The sequence below is a fragment of the Tamandua tetradactyla genome, chromosome 24, assembly GCF_023851605.1.
Source record: "Tamandua tetradactyla isolate mTamTet1 chromosome 24, mTamTet1.pri, whole genome shotgun sequence".
NCBI classification, from domain to species: Eukaryota; Metazoa; Chordata; class Mammalia; order Pilosa; family Myrmecophagidae; genus Tamandua; species Tamandua tetradactyla.
In genome coordinates, this window is record NC_135350.1 from 12,186,952 (window position 1) to 12,210,747 (window position 23,796).

The 23,796-nt window shown below is 35.8% G+C and overlaps 1 protein-coding gene and 1 pseudogene across 1 annotated transcript in view; one reads left to right on the top strand and one right to left on the bottom strand.

Annotated features, from left to right (window-relative positions):
- The first annotated feature begins 1,233 nt into the window (after positions 1-1,233).
- On the top strand, positions 1,234-2,555 carry LOC143668577 (partitioning defective 6 homolog beta pseudogene; annotated as a pseudogene).
- Positions 2,556-6,406: 3,851 nt separating this feature from the next.
- Positions 6,407-23,796, bottom strand: part of ENPEP (glutamyl aminopeptidase) — a 111,188-nt gene continuing 93,798 nt past the window's right edge. The window contains exons 18-20 of the mRNA XM_077142544.1: positions 15,435-15,575; positions 7,949-8,027; positions 6,407-6,918 (exon numbers count right to left, since the gene is read on the bottom strand). Of these exons, the coding sequence (XP_076998659.1) occupies positions 6,766-6,918; positions 7,949-8,027; positions 15,435-15,575 (373 nt within the window). The 3' untranslated portion in view covers positions 6,407-6,765. The remainder of the gene's footprint in view (positions 6,919-7,948; positions 8,028-15,434; positions 15,576-23,796) is intronic.

The window sequence follows — 23,796 nt, forward strand, 5'->3', positions numbered from 1 at the left end:
CTTCCCATTCCATGAAGCTCCCTGGGAGGCGTTTTCCTTCTTCATCTCCAAAGGTTGTTGGCTGGTGAACTCTCTGCCTCTCATGGCTGTGTCATTCTCTGCTCTCTCAGAATCTCTCTCATTCTCCAAAATGTTTTCTGTCTTATAAGATTCCAGTAAACTAATCAAAACTCACCCGAATGGGCGGAGATACGTCTCCCCAAATCCATCTTAAAAACCACTCTTGACTGAGTCACATCTCCAGGGAGATAATCTCATTATAGTTTCAAACATACAGTACTGAATAAGGGTTAGAAGAAACGGCTGCCTTTACAAAATGGGATTAGAATTAAAACATGGTTTTTCTAGGGTACATGCATCCTTTCAAACTGGCACAAGAGGTGACTGGGAGATAGTATAATAACAATAATAGCAACTAACAGTTATTGAATGATTATCTCCCAGGTCCTTTTCATGCACTTTTGTATTTAGTTTCCACAACAACCCATTGGACAGTTACTGTTATTATCACTTGAACAGCAGAGAGGTTAAGGGCACTCAACTAAGTAGCTGAAATTCAAACCCAGATTCCTCTGATTTCGAAGCTTATATTTCTACCATAACATAGTGGTAGACCACATAGTTTCTGGGGGTAAACTGCCTGTGGGTTCAGACACAGGTTAGTGCCAAAAAGTACTTTTATGGGCTTTGACAAACTTTGTAATTGTTCAAGCTCAAATTTCTATATCTGTAAAATGGGTATAATCACAGTACCCACTCCATGGGATTTTTGTAAAGATTAAATGTAAAAATTAATGTATGTGTAGTAATAGTGTTTCAAATAATGCTTGGCAAAAAAAAAGAGTTTGTTATGATTATCCAGTAACCATATTTTGGAAAGTTCCATTGGTAATTCCAATCTCCTCCCTGCTGCTTCCCCCCATCCCCCAATCACCTTCGAGAATTATTGTTAATAGAATTTTGCTCCTACCCTATTCTTAGACTAATATTTCACCAACCAGCTGTATACTTCTGTTTCTTACACTTTCCTTGCCTGTCAGTCTCCTGCTCATGGGTAGTTATTTGAACTCCTAGTTTATATTTGGGTGGGTGTGTAGCAGGGATCAAGGACACAGGAGTAGAGTCCGCCCGCAGGTCCCACCGCCGTGGCAGCTGGCTGAGCCGAGCCCGCGCGGAGCCGAAGCGGCCCCTCTGCAGGTGGAGGAGAGGCGGCGGGTCTGAGCCCTCCGGCCGCGCACTCGCCCCCGCACCCCTCGGGGCGGCGGGTGTCAGCATGACCCGCAGGCACCGGCACGCAGCGGGCAGCGGCTGCCTGGGCACCGCGCAGGTGAAGAACCAGAAGCAGCAGACTACAGTGCCTTTGGTACAGACGCGCTAATAAAGAAGAAGAATGCTTTAACCAATGTACTGCGTCTTGAGAACCATAGGAAAAAGCCACATATAGTCATTAGTTTGCCCCAAGACTTCAGACCTGTGTCTTCTATTATCGACGTGGATATTCACCCAGAAACACATGGCAGGGTTCGTCTTTACCAGTAAGGCACAGAGAAGCCCCTGGGGTTCTACATCCGGGACGGTTGCAGTGTCAGGCTGACCCCACACGGCCTGGAGAAGGACCCGGGCACCTTCACCTCCAGCCTGGTCCCGGGAGGCCTGGCCCAGGGCACGGGACAGCTTGCTGTCAACCACGAGGTCCTGGAGGTCAGTGGCATACAAGGTTCAGGGAAGAGCCTCGGTCAGGTCACAGACATGATGATCGCAAACAGCCGCAACCTCATTATGACGCTGAGGCCAGCAAACCCGAGGAATAACGTCATGGCAGCTCCGGCCAGTCTCTTGGTAACAGCCTTCTTGGCTGTCCCCAGCATCTGAAGCCGAGCTTCGAGCCAGTGACGGTGATGAAGATGACATTATTACTGAGGATAATGGAGTGCCACGACAGATTCCCAGAGGCATTCCTATGATTGAGAGCCTGGAACCAACACAAGTGGAGCTCAGCTTCGAGTCCGGACTGAATGGTTTCATTCCTTCTAATGAAGTGAATTTGGCACCCGTAGCAAGTGGCACAAACACAAAATTTGAAACATGTGCTTCAGATAAAATACTCTTAGAAGAAGATGGAACAGTCATAACGTTATAAAGCCATTCTTTGAATGTGTTATAAGTGAGGATGCCTGTGAATTTGTCTTAAATTTGGTTTAAAGCATATACCTCTGAACCTAGGACCTGGAATAGGCATGAGGAAAAAAATATTGTAAGCTTATAATATTAATAAAACAGTGGTTTGATCACTGCTAATGTAAACTTTGGCTGGATCAGAGGTGAACTTAAGTCTAAAACGAAGGGGCCTTTGCTAATGGTCTTATGTGCTTTTGCTATTTTGTCTATGGAAAAGTGGATGTGAGAGCACACTTGCAGAACCATGTAAGAGACCAGATCGTTTCTGTTTGAAGTGATTGCATATTTAACCTGCTATGCAGAGCCCAGTTAATTTTTCCTTTAACTATTTTTTTAAAGTTCTAAATGTGAAGAGGTCTGATTTTATCTCTTTTGTTACCCTGGGAACCTCAGCTCTTATGTTCCCAGTATTTTATTTTGATTTCTTAATGTTTTTACTGTTGTTAATTGTAATAAATTATTTTCTGCAATACATTTGGTTTTCATTTCTAAGAAATCAAGCCAATTGTCACTTTTAAAGCATTGAAGTTATGTTCTTGAATTTTGAAACTCTTTAACAGTTGTTCAAGTTGGTGTTTTGTCCATTCTATAGCTTCAAATTCACAAATTTATTCCACATAGGTATAATTTATGTTTTAAAAGGCAATTCCACTGACTTGGGTAATGTGGGAGACTCTTAACTTGTTCTTGTTCTTACTCCCAATCTCACTGGAAAACATTCCTTTTGTTTGTTTATGTCCCTGTGTGTGTTTTGTTGGTGTGTTTTTATATTCAAGTCATGTGGATTGTTTTGGGTTGAAAAAAATGCACTCAAACTAGGAGAATTTTATATGCAAGATAAACCTTTTTTTTTCTTACTCCCCCCCCTTTTTTTATTTACATGGACAGGTGCCAGGAAACAAACCTGTGTCCCCAGCACCGCCAGCAAGAATCCTGCCACTATGCCACCACTGCACTGCCCTGTGCACTTTTTTTATACAAAGAAACTGGGTTGTCTTTAATGGGATTTCTAGGAACACTGCCTACGCTTGTGGGAAGTATGTGGTATTTGACAAGTAGAGTCATCGCTATTAGTTTTATGAGGCTATTTATTACTTTGCAATGCCTTCACTTAGAACAAGTTAAGAGTAAGGCTGCTTTCGTTCTTTGCCTGATATTTTTGGTATGTGTCATTGTACAATGTACACAAGAACTAAGATATGCTTGTAATTAGAATAGAATATTATGAAGTACGTAAGTCCTCTCTGGATAATGAATATTTTCCCCAGAATTATTTATTAATTAGTTTTATGGTAGGACTAATATGGATAGCTTTATAATGATTGTGTGCTATTCAAGCAATGAAGAATCAAATGACTGTTTTGAAGGATGTTTTTCCATATGGTAAAAACATATGAAGAAGTAAAGTCTTGATTAAATGAAGATCACTTGACTGACTCAAAATACATCTAAATATATCTTGTTCACATTACCATTAAACATATTACCACTAAACTATTAACTGAACGCACAATATTATGTAATGTAGTATAGTTTTTGTTGAATTCACTGAAGATATTCCATTTACATACCACTGTTTTTAATGGCATTCCAGCTTTAACATTCTGTGAGTCTTATAAATTTGATTCTGGAACGGCAAAGTAACATTAGTATGTAGAAGGTTAAATTGCATCTATAATATAATTGGTGCAGGGGTTCAACGTTTTAAGTAAAAATGCTTTCACATGCTACCTCTCTCTTTTTTAAACAAAGTTTTAACATAAAAAGTTTTCTCTTGAAAAAAATACTTTAGGGACTGATTTTTAGTACAAATTTTAATTGTACGATAGAAATTTATCTTGTGTGTATTCCTGAAAATCAAAGCTCCTAGTACTTTTAATTATTGTGCTAAGAATATGTCAGTGGGGTTTTCAGCTAGATCTTTTATCCTTTAAATTATTGGTGAAATAATTGATCTATACATATTGTAAAACCAACAGATTTTGGTTAAACAATAAAATATCAGTTCATTGATAGTCTGAATCAATTATGTCATGTGCACTTCAATAACAAAAATAATCTGGATTCAGTTTAAAATCTTATAATACTAAATGTTGAATCTAACTGAATTTTGTTTTGTATCTTAAGCAAATTTGTGATGATGTTCTCATGATTTGTTGACAAAATACATGTACTTTCGTGAATGATGAATCTTCTAATTAAATTTTACATGCTACAACATGATTTTACATGAATGGTACTTTAAACTATCAAATATCAGTATTTTCTACAATTTTATTATAAAATGTACATTATCACTAAATGAGCTAATTTTAAAAAATCAAATTAGCTTTAGTTGTATATTCTTCTTTACAAATAAAGATAGGCTTGTAAAAAGAAAAAAAAAAAGAATACAGGAGTAGGCTGACCAGAAGGGAGGGAGTAGCAGCCTTGTCCTACATCTTGCTGCAAGACATTGCTGATCATTATTTCTTCCAGTTAATTCTTCAGAGTTGAAGGTTTTATTCTGGAAACAATATACCAAGTATTTTTTCCAGTGAAAATCGTGACAGAAACCAAACAAAGACAATAGTAACCTCTGCTTGGGATAGATCTTCCTATTGGTCATCAGCCCTTTAAAAACCAAATACTACTTGAAAAGGCCCAAGGATCTAGTGGAGGATATGCAGCTCACTGCCATGTGCAGAGTGAAGAGAACTAACAAGTCATCCTCATTTTGTGTGTGCGCTGGAACTGAAAGGAAACAGAAAGATGGAATGAAAATAAAACAGAGTGACAGAATGAAATGAAATGAAAAAGAATGACTTGTAGGCTGATTGCAGACTATTTTTACTAACCATCTCCTGCAAACTTACATTTTAAAAAATATGTATTTATTACTTAAAACAGAAATAAATTTCATCACCAACCACTTCTTCATTTATCCACTTGAAACAATACATAGACTTGAAGTACTGGTTCTGATTGTGGTTAGAATTTGAAGTCAGGATGTTAATTCTCATGAGGATAGTGTAGTTTTCCTGATAATTTATGGAACTACTGAGTTTTTTTCTTTTGAAGTATTTGAAAATAATATTTAAAATCTTTTTTAAAAATTTATGTAGAAATTGCCTCCTTTTAAGTTTTTTTTAAGTTTCGGGGCTTGAGAAGTGATAATTAAGAGACAGCAATAGGGAAATTTACAGAGTTTCAGAGCACAGGATAAGGGCACAGTAAATAGTCACAGCATAGATTTTGGTTGTTTCCATGTGCTTCAATTTTCATCAAGCCAATCCTAAATTACTTTATGCTTCTGAAAGTTCCAAATAAATTTGGATTTTCTAGACATAACAGATTGGAACATAGTAGTTTACTATCTTCTTGCTTATTGGATTTACATTGTGGATCTACTAGTCATTGAATGCCGTATCAAATATATTCTCGCCACTGGCTTCTATGAATTGATGTCTTTAATCAAGTTATGCATGTAAACTTGATAACTGCTGTTCTTTATGGATTTGAATCTAAGGGTTTATATATAAACCTTGTTATCTATAAAAAGCTATGTCCCCAGATATGCAGGGTCATGCTGGAGACATACATGGGTTTCCCCATTTTCACACTTAGATTGCTAGGTGAGGTCAAAGACAAGTTTTAATTCTATTTAGTTTTATGGAGTAATCAGCCTTTTCTCTTTCCTGACCACTTCCCCATTATTTAACCATTTTCTTCTAAAATCCCTGAAGTACTATGCTCCCTCTAATTTCATAGCATATTTGAAGAGTTTTATAAGGAACGGAGCAAGATGAGTGAGTACGAAGCATGAAAATGACGGGGTTTCTTGAATCATACTTGTCACAGTTAAATTATTTAAAGAACACTGAAGCCATTTTTATTCAAAAGTAAAGTGATACAGTAAAACAATATGTTTTTTCAAGGTAATCATTCACATTTATTTTTAAAAGGAGAGGAGAATTCGCTTGTTGATTTTTAAGAGCAAAGGTAGCAGCCATTTCTTTGGCTAATTCATGCCATCTTTGAGTAAAATTTAGGGCCAAGCTGCCTTGGTAGGATTTAAAGTTATAAGACACAGGCGAATGAAATGATATTAGGTATGTATAACTCTGAATAATAAAGATTAAGATGGTAATATTGGCCCCTCAAGTAATGGTATTTAAACTTTAAAAATCAATCAAGAAAAAAAAATGCCAAAAAATAAAAACAACAACAACAAAAAGCAGTCAAGAAGGAAGATTAAGTGTGTTTCTTTGGTACTAAAAATGCAAACGTAAGACCAAAGTGTTCTATTTTCACAGATTTAAGATACATAAAGAATGATATTTAAAGACATTAAAATGACTATTAAATTCTCTTCAGTTAATAAAGAATCTCCTATGAAGTACACTTAGAGGAAATCCCTGAGTATATTAAATACTCTATTAGTATCTTCCATCATAAACAAAGAGGAACAATTGAAAAGTTTGCAAGGCATATAAACAGAAAAGCAGTTCCTGTTTATAAGACTCCCTCCAGAGTGCTTATAATCAGGTTGCCAATTGCTTACTAGGATAAAAAATCGTTTACAAAATTAAAATATATTTGAACACATTAACTTTTCCTAGGTAAATCAAAAAACCATTCTCTTATGGCATTTCTGTTTTGTTTTAGCCACTCAATATTGTTTTTCACTGTTTCCAGAACTTGCTCCCTAGGTTTTTCTCCTGCTCCAGCTTCTGGATATTTTGCAAAAAAGCTCTCCATCTAGAAAAGAAAGGAAAATAGTTAAAGTCATTTTAAGCCAAATTATTCTTCAAGAATTTTAGTTGAAGTATGGATTTGTTTCCTCCCTATCGGGAAATTCAACATCATTTCACAATAGGGAGATGTACCTCTTAGTCCCTCATTCAGACTGAGTGCATCTCGTTCAGATCAACAATCATTACCCATGGCTTTTGGACTTCTGGCAGAATATTATGCCAAAAAGGCTCTGACAGGTTGAAGACAGAGAGTAGTATACCAAAGGCTGCTTGCCCATTTCTGCTTCTGCTGGTTTCTACATTTTCTGTGCATTCATCAAGGTGTTCCCAACAAAATCTGGCTTATGTAATGACAGCTCTGCTTAATCTTTCCAGGCGTATGGAGTATTCTAATACACTTTCCGTTCAGTTACTAAGGGCTTGAAAAAACAAAGTTTGTTCTATCCTTCTACTTCCTTTTAAAACTTTCCCCTCAAACTCAACCATAGTATTATTTGCTATCTACAAAAGCAAGAGTTATTTTGTTCCTCAATACACAAAAGAATCTTAACATTCCAATATCTAATACACAGAAGCTTAAAATTCATAAACATATCTTTGTCCAACATGAATGAACTTATTTTTTTACTGGAAAATGAGATATTTGAAACTCAAAAGATTTGGATTTAGTTTTGAACTTCCAAAACTGTGAGTTCTGATTGGAACAGAATCTTGACCAGCTAATCTTGACCAGCTAATTCTAGGGTTATATTTACCAGGAAAGGGAGCCATTGGTCTATATTTTGGTAAAGTGAGTGGTCTCATGTAACCTTCAACACCTCCCAAGGCCACATGTTTCTCAACTTTAAAACTTTGTTTCTTAGTTATTGGATTTTTTTCAAGTTCAGAAGAAAAATGTAGGCATTTTATTAAAGTATTATTTCTCTTTCATTGTTTTCTGTGATTTGAATGGACAAAATACCATCTCTATTTGAAGAAAAGGTTTAATTCATTTTCTTCCTGGACAAGGAATATAGAGGGATTTATTGTCATACCTGCCAGAGTTGTAGTTCAGTGTTAAATGGTTCTGCTATTGTGACAATCCGACCAAGGTTTCTGTCATTGAGGGTATATCTGAAGAGAAATTTAGGGGAGTAAAAAGGAGTATAAATGTCTAGAATTTTAAATATTTTCTCTACATGCAGACATTTCTTTTCAATTTTGTGAGTTTTTAAAAATTATTTGTCAAAGTAAGCAAAACACTGGAAATGACATTTTGCATTTAACTTAATTCTTGTCAGGACAAATTCTTCAAAATTCTGCACTTCTTTTTGTAGAAGGATTCATACCACTTTCCCAGGTGAAGTAGACTGTTAGTCTGTTCTTTCTTCCTGCACACATAAGCACTCAGCTAGAGACGACATTTCTCAGCCTCTCTCACAGCTAAGTATAAACAAATTCTTATCAAATAGCATGTGAATAGAAGTGATATGTGCAACTTCAGCCTTATTCCCTCAAATAAAGGGAAATTGCTTGCCTTAGACTCTTTGTTTTCCCTTCTTCCCCAAGCTGGAACATGGAAGTGCCTGTGAGCCAGCTTCAGTCACCAGATAGGATGATGTTCAAGGAGATATTTGAGCCATAGGAGAGATATAATCTCAATGCCTGAATTGTCTCCCAGAGGAGAACCACCGTAAAACTTGGACATTTACTTCAGGATTCTAGGTTGAGTGAGAAATTATTTATGTTCTTTAAGTCTCTGCATTTCTGCATTTCTATTATAGCAGCTTAACCTTTATCTTGGCACCTACACATCTTCCTCAAGTTTGAATACAGGCTACTTATTCTTATTTCAAAAGTTTTATTAGCTAATGGCATGCTCAGGGTTTTGATCTATATTAGACTGGCTCAACATCAACTCTTGAAGTAAATGCCAAAATAGAATTTCTGGAGACGATATTCTATTCTGACTTTTGCAATTTCACTCCTTCAGACCAAGAATCAGAAGCTTCCCTACAGACCATAATATAAACGGTTGTGTTTATGGTCAAAAGTCCTATCTCAACTAATCACGGTACACAAAACAACCACAATTTTTTTTTGTATAAAACCTAAGCCCTTGGAATGTTAGGGAGGGATAGAAGAAAATATATCTATATATAGGTAAGCAAGCTGTAAGAGAAATTTACATTAAAAAATTATCACATTACAAAAGAAGAAACCATGAAGATAAAAATGATAACATGCGTTGCATAAAATTTAAAAGCTTTATACAAAAAAATCCTCCATAAGCAAAATTAAAGTAAAAAACTAAGTGGGGAAAAATCATTGCAACATATATGATAAAAGGGCAAATGCTTTTACCATGTAAATATGCCAACGTGAAATTAGTAAAAGAAAGAATCAGTAGTTTACAGAAGAAATAAAGAGGGAACATGTACCAATGGGAAAAAGATAAAATGGTCTAGTAATTAATCATGATTCTCAGTGCATTAGGTCCAGTGGCCACTCCAGTTACCGACACTACTGAATTTAAGTTCGCTATGTCATTCATCCTCTCTGTCATCAGTCATGATCCAAAATGTAAGATCCTGAGGTATCTGTTCTCTAATACTGTCCCTTTAATGGTTTGTCTTTCCTTCCACTGTCACAGCTTCCTGGATCTTCTCAACCTCTTAAATCCTTCCACCTAGCCTTCTGGAACTAACCCTTTACTATCTCTTAAGTCTCATTTGAGAACATTTGGTTTCTGGTACCTCTCCTAGAACCAGGTCAGGAAGTGGGCTGGTGTGCTCCATGCTCCCATCACTCCTTCCAAACCCTTATCCTCCACAGCTTAAAAGCTTCACTTCCTTCAGGTTGTTCTCCCTTATTTATTACTACTTTGGCATTTCACTCATCACATTCTCTCTTCTTCAAGCCATGCCATCTTCCTCGGTGATTTCAAGGTCCATATCTAAGAGTTACCCAACTTAGCTTCTTAGTTTCTTGATCTTTTCATTTCCAATGTTTTTTTCTCCACTCCATGAGCCATCAAATTCTCATGGTTATGCCTTGCAATCACCATAAGTACTCTGCCTCTAAAACTAAATGTGTGTGCTCTCCATGACATAATTCACCTTTCGGTTTCCACTATTACCATTCTTTTACTTTACTTGTGCATCTGACCTAGTGACCATCCCTGTCCCTTCTTTCCCTTCTGTGTGTCTTTTCTTTCACTTCTTTCCTTATTTAGTTTAGACATCATGGTCCATCACTTTTAATAAAATTCCTGCCTAAATCCTAAACTCCCTTGTATTTTAATCCTTTGTGTCTAGTAAAACTCCACTTGTGGATGAAATCAGCTGTCCATTTTCTCTGGTTTGCACTGGGTGAGTAAGTATTGGAAGGGAAACCACTCATCTTTCTCCATATTATTGTACTACATGCACAGCAATCTTAAATGGCCCCTCCACACTAATAATCCTCCTACATTACCCTGCACAACCCATACTGTTCCTCTTTGAATAGCCTTTTTCAAATCTTTTCACTCTTTTCCAACATCTCTTCCTTTTCTCTCTTCCCTCCTTCATTCCAAAGATGGCCTTGACTTCTTCATGGAGAAAAGTCATGGTAATTCCTACACGTTTTGTCTTACAAACATATAAGCAGACATGACATGCTCCTCTCCTATCACCTGTGCTTTGGTTGCATTCCTCCCTACTTTTCTTTAAAAACCGTACTTAAAATTTTTTCCCCTCTCATTCACCACTGGATCTTTCTCAACAGCTTTTAAAAATATTAAGTATGCTCAAATACTTTTTATATAAAAAAGGAGGAAAGAACCTGTCCTTTTATCAAGCATCTCTTTCCTTATATCCTTTCTCTCTCCTTCCCATTGAGAGTCAGATTTCTCAAGAGATTTCTCTGTTTCTTGGCTCCAGCTCCTCACCACTGATTCATTTGTCAACTTGCCTCATTTTGGGTTCTGATCCCATTTTTCTAGAGTTATCAATGGGTTTTTTTGCATGCTGTATGGTGGGGTCACATTTCATTCTTTTTCCATGTGAGTATCCTATTATTGCAGCACCATTTGTTGAATTTTTGTTTGTTTGTCTATTTGTTTGTTCTGGGGAAATTCATGGGCTGGAAATCAAACCCAGGTCTCCCTCATGGTAGGCGAGAATTCTACCCTGAACTACCCCTGTGCCCCCTACCAATAGTTTTTATGTCAATAAATACAAAATACACTTCAGTCTTCAATTTATTCAAATTTTAAATAGTATTTAACAAGGTTACTCCTTGATACAATCTCCACTTCCATGTCTCAAAAGAAACTCAGGCAGTATATATTCCATACTGAACTCCTGGTTCTCCCTCTGCAAACCTTAAACCTTATCTTTTCTAGAAACCTAAGCATTATCCTTGTCATATCACTTTGTTCTCTCATTTCTATCACCACAATCTACCACCAAGTTGCAAATGTTATTGTTCTTAACTCTTCATCTTTACCGCTGCATCCATAATCCATTCTACCACCATCTTTTGCTGGGACTACCATAGAATAGCTCTCTAACTGCTCCCTTCAAATCCACTCCTGCCCCCATCTGCACTTCACTTCACTACTTCACCACCAGAGCTCTCTATTCAACGCAAAACTGATCACTTCATTTTCTTACTTAAAACTCTTTAATGACATACCACTGCTCTTAGAACAAAAGCCCAAATCTTAACCTGACTGTAAGAATTAGCCCTCACCTCCCTCTTTCTCCATAGTAAGCCTTCAGGCAGACATTACTGTCCTCTCCTTCTAATTAAATCCTGGCCTTCCTTCAGAACTCAAGTCAAGCATCATCAGCCTTTACCTCCAACTCTTATTTACTTGATAAGTTCCCCCTTTATACTCTTTCAGTATACCTTGAAACTCTTCTATTGGCAATTATTATGTTGTTCTAAGTATACTTGCATATTTTGATTCTTTACTAAATCTTGATCTCAGTCACTAGACACTAAACTTCATGAGGACAGAGAACCAAGACTGTTTCTCCTCATTACTGTATCCCCAGTGCCAAGAATAATGCCTAGCTCATTGTAGTGCTCTAAAATATTTATTGGATGAGAAAATGATTATTTAACATGAGATATTTTTCATTTACTCAGTCAGCAAAGATGTTTTTTAAATGACAATACTGAGTATAGGTGGGAGTTGGAAAAATATGCAAAGTTATTAGTTAAATTTTTCTGAATGGCAACTTTTAATCAGAAATCCTCCTTAAAAAAAAAGAATGCCTGCTTTACTCAAGCATATTACTTCTAGAATTGTATCCTAAGGAAGTTTTCAAGGACACCCAATAAGAACAAAGAAATTCAGTTTAAAAGATTTTGCTTAGCAATATATTATTTTAGTAGTGGAAAGACAGAAAAAATTCTATTGTCCTGCAGTTAGGGATTGGCTAAATAAAATAAGTTACAGCTACACAGTAAAATACTATAAAGCCATTAAAAATAGCATTGAGACACCAAACAGAACGTTTGTATGTTAAGAATATTCATGTTTGTAAGTTGTTTTGGTTTGATAATACAAAATAAATTAAATAATAATAAAAAAAGAAAAAGAAAAAAATAGCATTGAGAAAGCACGCTTATAGACTTGAAAAGACATTAGTATAATGTGAAAGGTAGGTTATAAAACTGTATGTATAGGCTGCTCTTTCTGAAAATAAAGAAGTAAACAGCCATAGAACAATGACTCAAGGAAAAAGGGTAATATGAGAACAGCATTTATTTTTAGGTGGTGGAATTATAGCTGATTTTTGTATTCTTATTTTCTGCTTATCTGCATTTTGCACAAAACATATCCATTTATAGTAAGAAATTGGGAATTTTAGAGGAAATCACTAAGTTGCTGTAATGACCACATAATATATTTTCAAAGTCTGCTAATTGCAGATAATTAAACAATTTTCTTCAGTGATTTTTATAATGTTCTTCTACTTTGCTCTTATTGACTAAAAATTAAAGGACATATCTGGGAACCAGCAATGACTAAATTGAATAAAGTGTGCAGCTACTTGAATAATTATTAGAAATGTAAGAGCAAAATATGCTCATTCCAAGATGCCAATATCACATAAAATGTAGAAAATAAGGGAAATATATATATATATATATATATATATATATATATATATATATTTACCTTTGGTTACTTTTATTTTAAAATTGAAATATGGATTTAATTATATTTTAAATATTTTGAAAAATAGTTATATAAAATCATCTTCTCATATTTAATATTTATGAAATAATTATTGTGATGTCCAAGAGAAATAGTTTCGATGTACACAAAACTTTTAATTAAATGCTTATTAAATTATTTTGTTTATGAGATAGGGTTTAGATGGCTTCAGTTATGTCCCATTGACTTCATTTTTCATCCACATTGATAAACTAAAATCAAACTTTTTCACACCATGCTATGATCTTACTGGTTTTATTCAACTTCACAGTTTGATTTCAGAGTTTAGTGAAGAAACAAAAGCAAAATATTTCTGAAGTGTCTTAGGACTTTGTGGTTAAATGTCAAACTGGCAAGAACATTAATGTGCGGCCACCAGTTGTGAAAATCCAAGACAAAAGCTTTGCAGCCTATTTATGTTAAAGTGACAATAAATATTTGGATGAAGTTGACTTGTTTCTGTTTAGTTTGTTTAATCCAATTTTCATGGGGAAATTACACTTATTCAAACCAATTTTAATTAATATTGGGTGTTTTTTGTGTGTGTCAGACATATGGTTATTATACAGTTTTATGTTTGGGACCATTTGAAATACCTCATGAGAATTAGATCATCAGAGCATGAGGAAATATTAAAAGCCTTGGGCTAGGGTTTTAGAACTAGCTCTGGGAATTGTTTGCCCATTTATTATTCTAGGAAAAAATGAGTTTATTATGTCTAATAGATGTATTTTAAGGCCAGATGTTTATGAGCTTTATGATAAGGTAAGATCTAATTTTTATACCTCTAAATTTTTAGTAGATATAAAAGTTAAATAATTCCTAAAAATGAAAATTATATTATTTGAAATATATCACACTATAATTATTCAACTAGACCTTGAGAAACACTCTAATAAACAATAAAGGGATAGTGATTTTAATATGCAAAATAGAATATTACTTCTTAATCTTTTCATAATAATTTAAAAGTAAGCACTGTCCCTCATCTATGTAGATTTCTTAAAACATTCACCAAAAAAATAGTTTTACAGTCTTTTTTTAAGCCAAAATATATAGTACCTGTCATTAGGCATGCATCTTTCAAAATGGAGTGTATTACCTCATATAATATTAACTATTACCCCCAGATAACAACGTGTTCTTCTTGGTAGACTTACTAATTCCAAACCAAGAATTTCACAGAAAAAAGTATAAACACAAATGAACAAAGCACATGTGTGCATGCACACACACACACAGGCCAATCTTTACGGAAATGGATAAGCAGTTACACTCAGTTGTCACAAGAACAGAAACGGCAAACAGTCTTCACAAATAGGCAAAAGCAATGTAAGGTATATTGGTTTAGGGCTGGAGATATACTCTGGATCTCAAAAGTAAAAGAAATGTACGTGAAAACAATGGCACTCTGGTGAATTGTAGGTAGAAAAGAAAAAAGAAATAAAAGTGATTTCAGTTGGTCTTTTTTTCAGAAGAAGTCATTATTATTATCAACTAGTCAGTGTGGCCGGCTGGGTAGAAAGAAGAGAGCAAGAGGGGATAACAGAGGCTGTTTCCTATCATGGGAATTACAGGTGGTAAAGGTATTTTAAGTCAATGTTTACGCCTTTATTGGGGACATATCCTTATTCTATAATTTGTCAAATGTATTTTTGAAGGAAATTGGCATTATATTTGGAGGATCAGGATCAAGAAAGGCAGTATTTCTTCTAAATGGGGCTAAAAAAATAAGAAGTTTGGAAACAAACCACTTCCCTTGATTTTGCTCTTTTCTTGCCCTTGCTATTTCCTATTTTAAAACTGCTGTTGCCTGACAAATACAGTCTCTTTCTAAGCAGTATTAAAGAAACTGAAGTTTAATTATCTGGCCAGGGGAAATAAAAGGTATTGCCTATATATAACCTTGGTTAGATATAGTACTCTATTTTGAAACCAGGTCCAGGAATTCTCATTCAAAATTTCATCAAGTTTTACTTGAAAACTAAATATGTGCCTACCATTGTGCAAGGTGCTAGCACAACAGGCAGGCTTATATTAATTTTTTTGTAACTAAACTAAAAATAATGCAGTTTAGTTATCTCTCCAGGTCTCAGAATCCCATAGATTATCCATGGACAATAATTTCCAGAAAAGGAATTGTGCCCTAATATTTACTAGTATATTGCTTCCCTGGAAGAAAAATACCATGTTCTTTTATCATTGATAATATAACATTTCAGGTATTGTATAGCTGTCAGAGAAAGTATACCCAAAAGAATAAGAAAAAACATGTTCATGGTATTAGACAAAGAGTACAACAAACAATTATCTGATCATCGCACCTGTTGACAAGATATTCCCAGTTGAGCTGGATCCAGTTCCAGGCCATGCTCTTCCCATAACTGTTATATGAGATATATCGGATGACTGTAAACACATCCTGAGTTTTAATAAGGTTTGAGTCCTTGAGCAGATCTAGATACCTAAGAAAAGCCAAATAGAATTCAAAATGTTCTTTTATTGTTCACCAATTTCAGTAGAACATAGTTTCATTTCAGAAATTCAATTCCTGAAGCATCAGCTGATGATTATATATGAGAAATGATGAAAAATTTAAATTTTTTCTAATATATTTGTTTTAAAGAACAACTTAGGCTTGAGGACAAGTGAAATTTAAACTGTAGGAATGATAAACAATTGTTTTCAAAGTATTACAAACAATAAAAACAGAATTTAAACTATTAATTTAAAAATTAGTAGCATTTAGTGAATAGGAGCACTTCACCCTCTTATCTACTATGCCACTGAAAACAACAACAACAAAAAACAGTAAATTAAGGGATAGTATTCATACTCTTATTTTCTATGGCATAACAGTTAAACTTAATTTGCTCTACTCTAGATTGCAAGAAGCAACCTTTTTATTTAACCTATTTGGCTAGGTTAGTTGGCTATAATTACAGCATAACACAAATAAGTCCAAGATAAATTAAATTATTGGATGGATAGATTTTATTAAATTTGTCATAGCTGTACCTAAGGTGTATTTCTAACTTCTAAGTCTCTATTATTATTTTTAAAAATGTTTCCAGATAAGATCAGCACATATTTTATTCACTAGGAGGCAAGCACCTCAGAAATAGATATCTACTGCTGATAGATGGGGTTGATTTTCATATTCTCCAAGGCTTGTTATCCCATGACTTTCTACCCATTGGCTCATTTCATTTGAATCTTTAGGGGAATAAGAGATAATACCTTGAACTAAAGGATCACTGTTCATATTGAGTTGTGAGAACAGTTTTAACAATCAGTCTTTGTCAAAGAGAAAATATATTTCTAAATTTTATGGTTTTATTAATATAGCAACACCCAGGCTAGCATATGTGACCATAGAGATTCATTTCATGTAAAACTGGAGAAGGCCTGCCTTTGAGAAATGGGAATGGAGAAAATCATTCCCTCCAGTCTCTAGAGAAAAGTCTTAGAGTTTAATCTCTACCCTTGTGCTATGTCCAATATGGCAAGAAGCAAGCTTTTTTTTTTTTTTGGCATGAGCGGGCACTGGGAATCAAACCTGGGTCTCCAGCTCAACGGACGAGAAGTCTTGCCACTGACTTCTCTGTTGCACAGCCCTAATTTACATGCTAGATTAATTGGCTATAATTATAGTATATCCTAAGCAGATTAATGGGTTTGGGTAGTGCTCGTGGTTCCTTTGACTTGAGTACTGTGTAGGTGGACCTAGAAGTTTCTTCAGCATACCTATAAGATGTAGGATGCTGAGGGGGCTTCTGGGAAGATAAAAGCATCATACAATGCATACATTTCATGAACAGAGGCAAATATCTTGAACCACAGCTTTCATCTTTGAATGAAAGATCGTGCTCCAGCAGGTAAAATGTGATCAATGAAAAACCAAGTTGACTCTGGTCTACAGTCAGAATAGGTAAACACCTTAAGGCAAAAACTAGCAAAGACCAGAGGGCTCCTTTTCCACAACCACAGAATGACTTATATCTCCTTACACAGAAGGAACATGAGAAGGGAAGAAACCCTAGAAGACTGAATATTTATTTTAAAAAAAAACTACTTAAACCATAATTTTAGTTTGATTTAAAACTAGATTGACAGATGATAATAGTCAATATTAATTATTCCCCATCTTACTGCCTCATCATTTAACAGTATGGGAACTCTTGGGAATAATCAGAACAGTTTTAGGAAATAAAGATAGTACATTTTCTTTGTACTTTCACTGGTGTGGGCAAATATACACTCACAAAAACAACACATTTATCTATGTTTCAGATAAGAAAAGAAATTCCTGGGAAGTTTTTACTATAGCCTGGACTTGTTGCTAACCTCCTCTTTATCTGGTGCCATTCAAAACTGGAAGAGTTTGTAAATGGGTTGAAGTAGCACACTTACATTTAGAATATGTTGCCTCCAAAATCTCAAGGGTCACCAAACTCACTAAAGAAATCTTTCTGCGTGTATGATAAATGGGGCAAGATGGAGCAACCTGTAGTTCACCTTGGAGAGTATATCTTCATGTGCTCTAGATCACTAAACTTCCAAAAATTTCACTGAGGTAGTGATCCCTGAATTTTGTGCTATTTATCTTCTACTCTCTAGTTCACAAGAGTTTCACTAGAATCATAAGGCATCTAAAGTACTTGATAAAGTATACTTGAAGTATTTGATGGTATCATCAGATACCATCACCATAATGTCACCAAATTAATGTGTCAGTGTGATGTTTCAAGAGCTCAATGAACTGTATTATGGAAGAGCAAAAGAATTGACATAGCACTGAAGCAAAAATGGTAAAGACATATGGTGTCCCTCCCAAGCAAAAGCAAACCACAAATTGGTATTGAGAAAAGGACACATGTCAGATCAATAGCTGCATGGCAAGTACCAGAGGTGTGTGTTGATTGCACTACTCAAGATAATATATCTGGAATAGTGGCTGCAATTGGAGTCACCACCTGATTTGGTAATTCTCCAAGTTCCATGTGATTTCTGCCCAGGTCAAATAGGCTAGTAAAAAGAGATATGTTAAACATCAGTACCTCTGCATCTTTCAGCTCTCTGATGGTGGCACAAATCTCTATAATCTCCCAAGGGATGTAGTATTGCTCTGGTTTACTATCATGGTAGGGAGAGAACATTCTAGGGGGTTCTATTAGCCTTTACTACCATAATAGTTCTCATCCTATATATTATAGAGACAATGTGTGGAATCTGCCAGTTTCCAAATATGTCTATTCCAATTATAGAATAAGGAACAGGATATGACCACAGGATTAATCCATTTACTAAGTAGGCATACTCTGAGTTGAATATGGGCTTTCAAGGCATTAGCTTCAGTTTAGCTCACCACAATCAACTACAGAGAACAATCTGATTAAAAACAGTAACTATCTCAAAACTACAGAAAACACTTAGAGGGCTGCATTAATCATGCTGGTGCTAAATCAAGAAAACACAGCTTAGAAACCACAGAAGCTCCTGGGTGTCCTTGCTGGCCCCTCCCTCCCCCAACCCTTGACAATGCAGGATGGAGCCAATGTGCACTTCCATTGTAGGTTCCTGGCCCTATTCCAGAGGAAGCAGAATGCCAATCTTTTGAGCAGAAGTCTGAGAGACTGAGTTAGGGAATGTATGTCAGGCTTACCCTCCCAGAGTTTGTCCTGAGGGCAGAGAAACAGCTTTCAGAGAGCTTCCAACAGTGTGAAGAAACAATTACATTGAAGCAGCCTGAAATAAGGATTGTCCGCATTGTCACTCAAGAGAACACCCAGGGATGGGAGGAGTCCCATTTCACTGGGAGTGGAAGAAGTAAATCACTCAAAATCCTGCAAACTGTAAATGGGGAATTACTAAGGTCACTTAGTAAAGTGGTATATGAAATATCCTACAATTGATGTATAATCGTCTATTTCTCCCTTCAAATTTGTCAGGATTTGTTTTATATATTTATAGGCTCTGCTGTTAGGTAAATGTATTTTTAAAATTGTATGTCTTCTTGTTGAATTGACCCCTTTATCAGTATATAATGACTTTTTTTGTCCATCTTAACTGTTTTTGCTTAATATCTATTTTATCTGATATTAGCATAGCTACCCTAGCTCTCTTTTAGCTACTATTTGCATGGTCCATATTTTTTTTTCATCCTTTCACTTTCAACCTGCACATCTTTGAATTTAAGGTGAGTCTCTTCTAAACAGCATATATTGGGCCATACCTTTTAAAATCCATTCTACCAATCTCTGTTTTGACTGGAGAGTTCAATCCATTTACGTTTAACTACTGATAATGCAGTACTTCCTTCTGCCATTTTGGTATTTTGTCTTTGTAAGTCTTATACTAATTCTTCCATTAATGCCTACTTCCATATTTATTTATTTGTATTGCACCATCTAATTACAGATTCAAACATATTGAATCTGTAATTTGTATTGAATAGGGATTATTTTGCCATTACAAAATGGTATTTTGATTAAAACATGATTTTTCTAAGGTCTATACATCCTTTCAAACCATCACGTTCCACTCTCTGAACCCTAAAAAAAACACGTTTTCCCCATATACAAAATATGTTAATTTCCTCCTTAAACCATTTCAGTAACATTACAAATGAAATACAAAGTTAGAAACAGTACAAACTCCTATCAAAGCTAATTACAGGCATGGTCTGTTCTAAGGCAAAATTCTCCTCTGGCTCTGGACCTATAAAAACTCAAAACAAGTTATTTGCTCCCAACATACAAAGGAGGAGCATTCATAGGACACATATACCCATTTCCATAGGGAGAAAGGAACATAAGGGTGACAGGACCCATACAGTTTCGAAACCTGCAGGGCAAAGACCATTAGATTTCAAAGTCTGAAAGTCATTTATCCTTTGGCTTTAGAAAGCGGCAGTCTCACCTTTTCCAGGGGCCTATGCAGTGGCCCACCTCTTTCTAAATCAACTTTGGGGGACAATGAGGAGACCACCTTTCTCTCGGTTCCACCCTCTCCAAGTATCAGGCCACACCTGGGCTTTCTGCCATTTATGAGGCACATGCTCAACCCATCCATGTGGTAGCAGCCAGGCTCTCCCCAATCCCCAAGGAGCATGCTATACCTTCTCAAAAGCCTGAGGTGGCATGACTCTTCCACTGCAACAAGGTGGAAGGCCCATCCTCTGCCTTCAGGGAAAATTGACCCTCTCCATGCTTGGGTGGATCCGCTCTCCTGGCCCGAGGTTTCTTGACTTCAGACCCCAGCCTCCATGGCTTTGCCTCTGAAGTAATTTTTCCTCCAATGTGTCCCTTCTCTGACCTCCCCCCCCCAGTCCAGACTGGCAGTGGCTCTGTTTATACAGGTCCCACAGCACTGTCGTTGGCTTTCTATGTAGTAGGCTTGAATCATGCCCATCAGACATAAGCAGTTTCCACAAATCCTTCCTGGATAACTCCATATCCAATCCTGGCTTTCTCTGAAATGGCTGACTGGTTCCACATTTGGTTCAATCCCCACACAGGGCACTATTCTCTGTGGTGTCCCTTTCTGGAGGCCCAGAATTTTCCAAAACATCAATTTCTGGTTTCTTTGTACTCAAGAGTTCAGTTTTCAGCTTATCTCTCTCCTGTTACATTTCATTATAAGCTGTGAGGAGAAAGCAGGTTGCACTTTTTTTTTATTATTAATTAATGGTAAAAAGAAATTAACCCAACATTTAGAAATCATACCATTCTACATATGCAATCAGTAATTCTTAACATCATCACATAGATGCATGATCATCGTTTCTTAGTACATTTGCATCGGTTTAGAAGAACTAGCAATACAACCGAAAAAGATATAGAATGTTAATATAGAGAAAAAAAAATAAAAGTAATAATAGTAAGAACAAAACAAAACAAAACAAAAACCTATAGCTTGGATGCAGCTTCATTCAGTGTTTTAACATGATTACTTTACAATTAGGTATTATTGTGCTGTCCATTTTTGAGTTTTTGTATCTAGTCCTGTTGCACAGTCTGTATCCCATCAGCTCCAATTACCCATTATCTTACCCTGTTTCTAACTCCTGCTGAACTCTGTTACCAATGACATATTCCAAGTTTATTCTCGAATGTCGATTCACATCATTGGGACCATACAGTATTTGTCTTTTAGTTTTTGGCTAGACTCACTCAGCATAATGTTCTCTAGGTCCATCCATGTTATTACATGCTTCATAATTTTATCCTGTCTTAAAGCTGCATAATATTCCATCGTATGTATATACCACAGTTTGTTTAGCCACTCGTCTGTTGATGGACATTTTGGCTGTTTCCATCTCTTTGCAATTGTAAATAACGCTGCTATAAACATTGGTGTGCAAATGTCCGTTTGATTTTTTGCCCTTAATTCCTTTGAGTAGATTCCCAGCAATGGTATTGCTGGGTCATATGGCAATTCTATATTCAGCTTTTTGAGGAACCGCCAAACTGCCTTCCACAGTGGTTGCACCATTTAACATTCCCACCAACAGTGGATAAGTGTGCCTCTTTCACCGCATCCTCTCCAGCACTTGTCATTTTCTGTTTTGTTGATAATGGCCATTCTGGTGGGTGTGAGATGATATCTCATTGTGGTTTTGATTTGCATTTCTCTAATGGCCAGGGACATTGAGCATCTCTTCATGTGCCTTTTGGCCATTTGTATTTCCTCCTCTGAGAGGTGTCTATTCAAGTCTTTTTCCCATTTTGTAATTGGGTTGGCTGTCTTTTTGTTGTTGAGTTGAACAATCTCATTATAAATTCTGGATACTAGACCTTTATCTGATATGTCATTTCCAAATATTGTTTCCCATTGTGTAGGCTGTCTTTCTACTTTCTTGATGAAGTTCTTTGATGCACAAAAGTGTTTAATTTTGAGGAGTTCCCATTTATTTATTTCCTTCTTCAGTGCTCTTGCTTTAGGTTTAAGGTCCATAAAACTGCCTCCAATTGTAAGATTCATAAGATATCTCCCTACATTTTTCTCTAACTGTTTTATGGTCTTAGACCTAATGTTTAGATCTTTGATCCATTTTGAGTTAACTTTTGTGTAGGGTGTGAGATATGGGTCTTCTTTCATTCTTTGGCATATGGATATCCAGTTCTCTAGGCACCATTTATTGAAGAGACTGTTCTGTCCCAGGTGAATTGGCTTGACTGCCTTATCAAAGATCAAATGTCTTTGATCATAATATGTCTTAAAGTCAGGCAGTGCAAGACCTCCAGCTTCGTTGTTTTTCCTCAAGATGTTTTTAGCAATTAGGGGCACCCTGCCCTTCCAGATAAATTTGCTTATTGGTTTTTCTATTTCTGAAAAATAAGTTGTTGGGATTTTGATTGGTATTGCATTGAATCTGTAAATCAATTTAGGTAGGATTGACATCTTAACTATATTTAGTCTTCAAATCCATGAACACAGTATGCCCTTCCATCTATTTAGGTCTTCTGTAATTTCTTTTAGCAGTTTTTTTGTAGTTTTCTCTATATAGGTTTTTTGTCTCTTTAGTTAAATTTATTCCTAGGTATTTTATTCTTTTAGTTGCAATTGTAAATGGAATTCGTTTCTTGATTCACCCTCTGCTTGTTCATTGCTAGTGTATAGAAATGCTACAGATTTTTGAATGTTGATCTTGTAACCTGCTACTTTGCTGTACTAATTTATTAGCTCTAGTAGTTTTGTTGTGGATTTTTCCGGGTTTTCGACGTATAGTATCATATCATCTGCAAACAGTGATACTTTTACTTCTTCCTTTCCAATTCTGATGCCTTGTATTTCTTTTTCTTGTCTAATTGCTCTGGCTAGAACCTCCAACACAATGTTGAATAATAGTGGTGATAGTGGACATCCTTGTCTTGTTCCTGATCTTAGGGGGAAAGTTTCAATTTTTCCCCATTGAGGATGATATTAGCTGTGGGTTTTTCATATATTCCCTCTATCATTTTAAGGAAGTTCCCTTGTATTCCTATCTTTTGAAGTGTTTTTAACAGGAAAGGATGTTGAATCTTGTCAAATGCCTTCTCTGCATCAATTGAGATGATCATGTGATTTTTCTGCTTTGATTTGTTGATATGGTGTATTACATTAATTGATTTTCTTATGTTGAACCATCCTTGCATACCTGGGATGAATCCTACTTGGTCATGATGTATAATTCTTTTAATGTGTTGTTGGATACGATTTGCTAGAATTTTATTGAGGATTTTTGCATCTGTATTCATTAGAGAGATTGGTCTGTAGTTTTCTTTTTTTGTAATATCTTTGCCTGGTTTTGGTATGAGGGTGATGTTGGCTTCATAGAATGAATTAGGTAGTTTTCCCTCCACTTCGATTTTTTTGAAGAGTTTGAAGAGAATTGGTACTAATTCTTTCTGGAACGTTTGGTAGAATTCACATGTGAAGCCATCTGGTCCTGGACTTTTCTTTTTAGGAAGCTTTTGAACAACTAATTCAATTTCTTTACTTGTGATTGGTTTGTTGAGGTCATCTATGTCTTCTTGAGTCAAAGTTGGTTGTTCATGTCTTTCCAGGAACCCGTCCATTTCCTCTAAATTGTTGTATTTATTAGCGTAAAGTTGTTCATAGTATCCTGTTATTACCTCCTTTATTTCTGTGAGGTCAGTAGTTATGTCTCCTCTTCCATTTCTGATCTTATTTATTTGCATC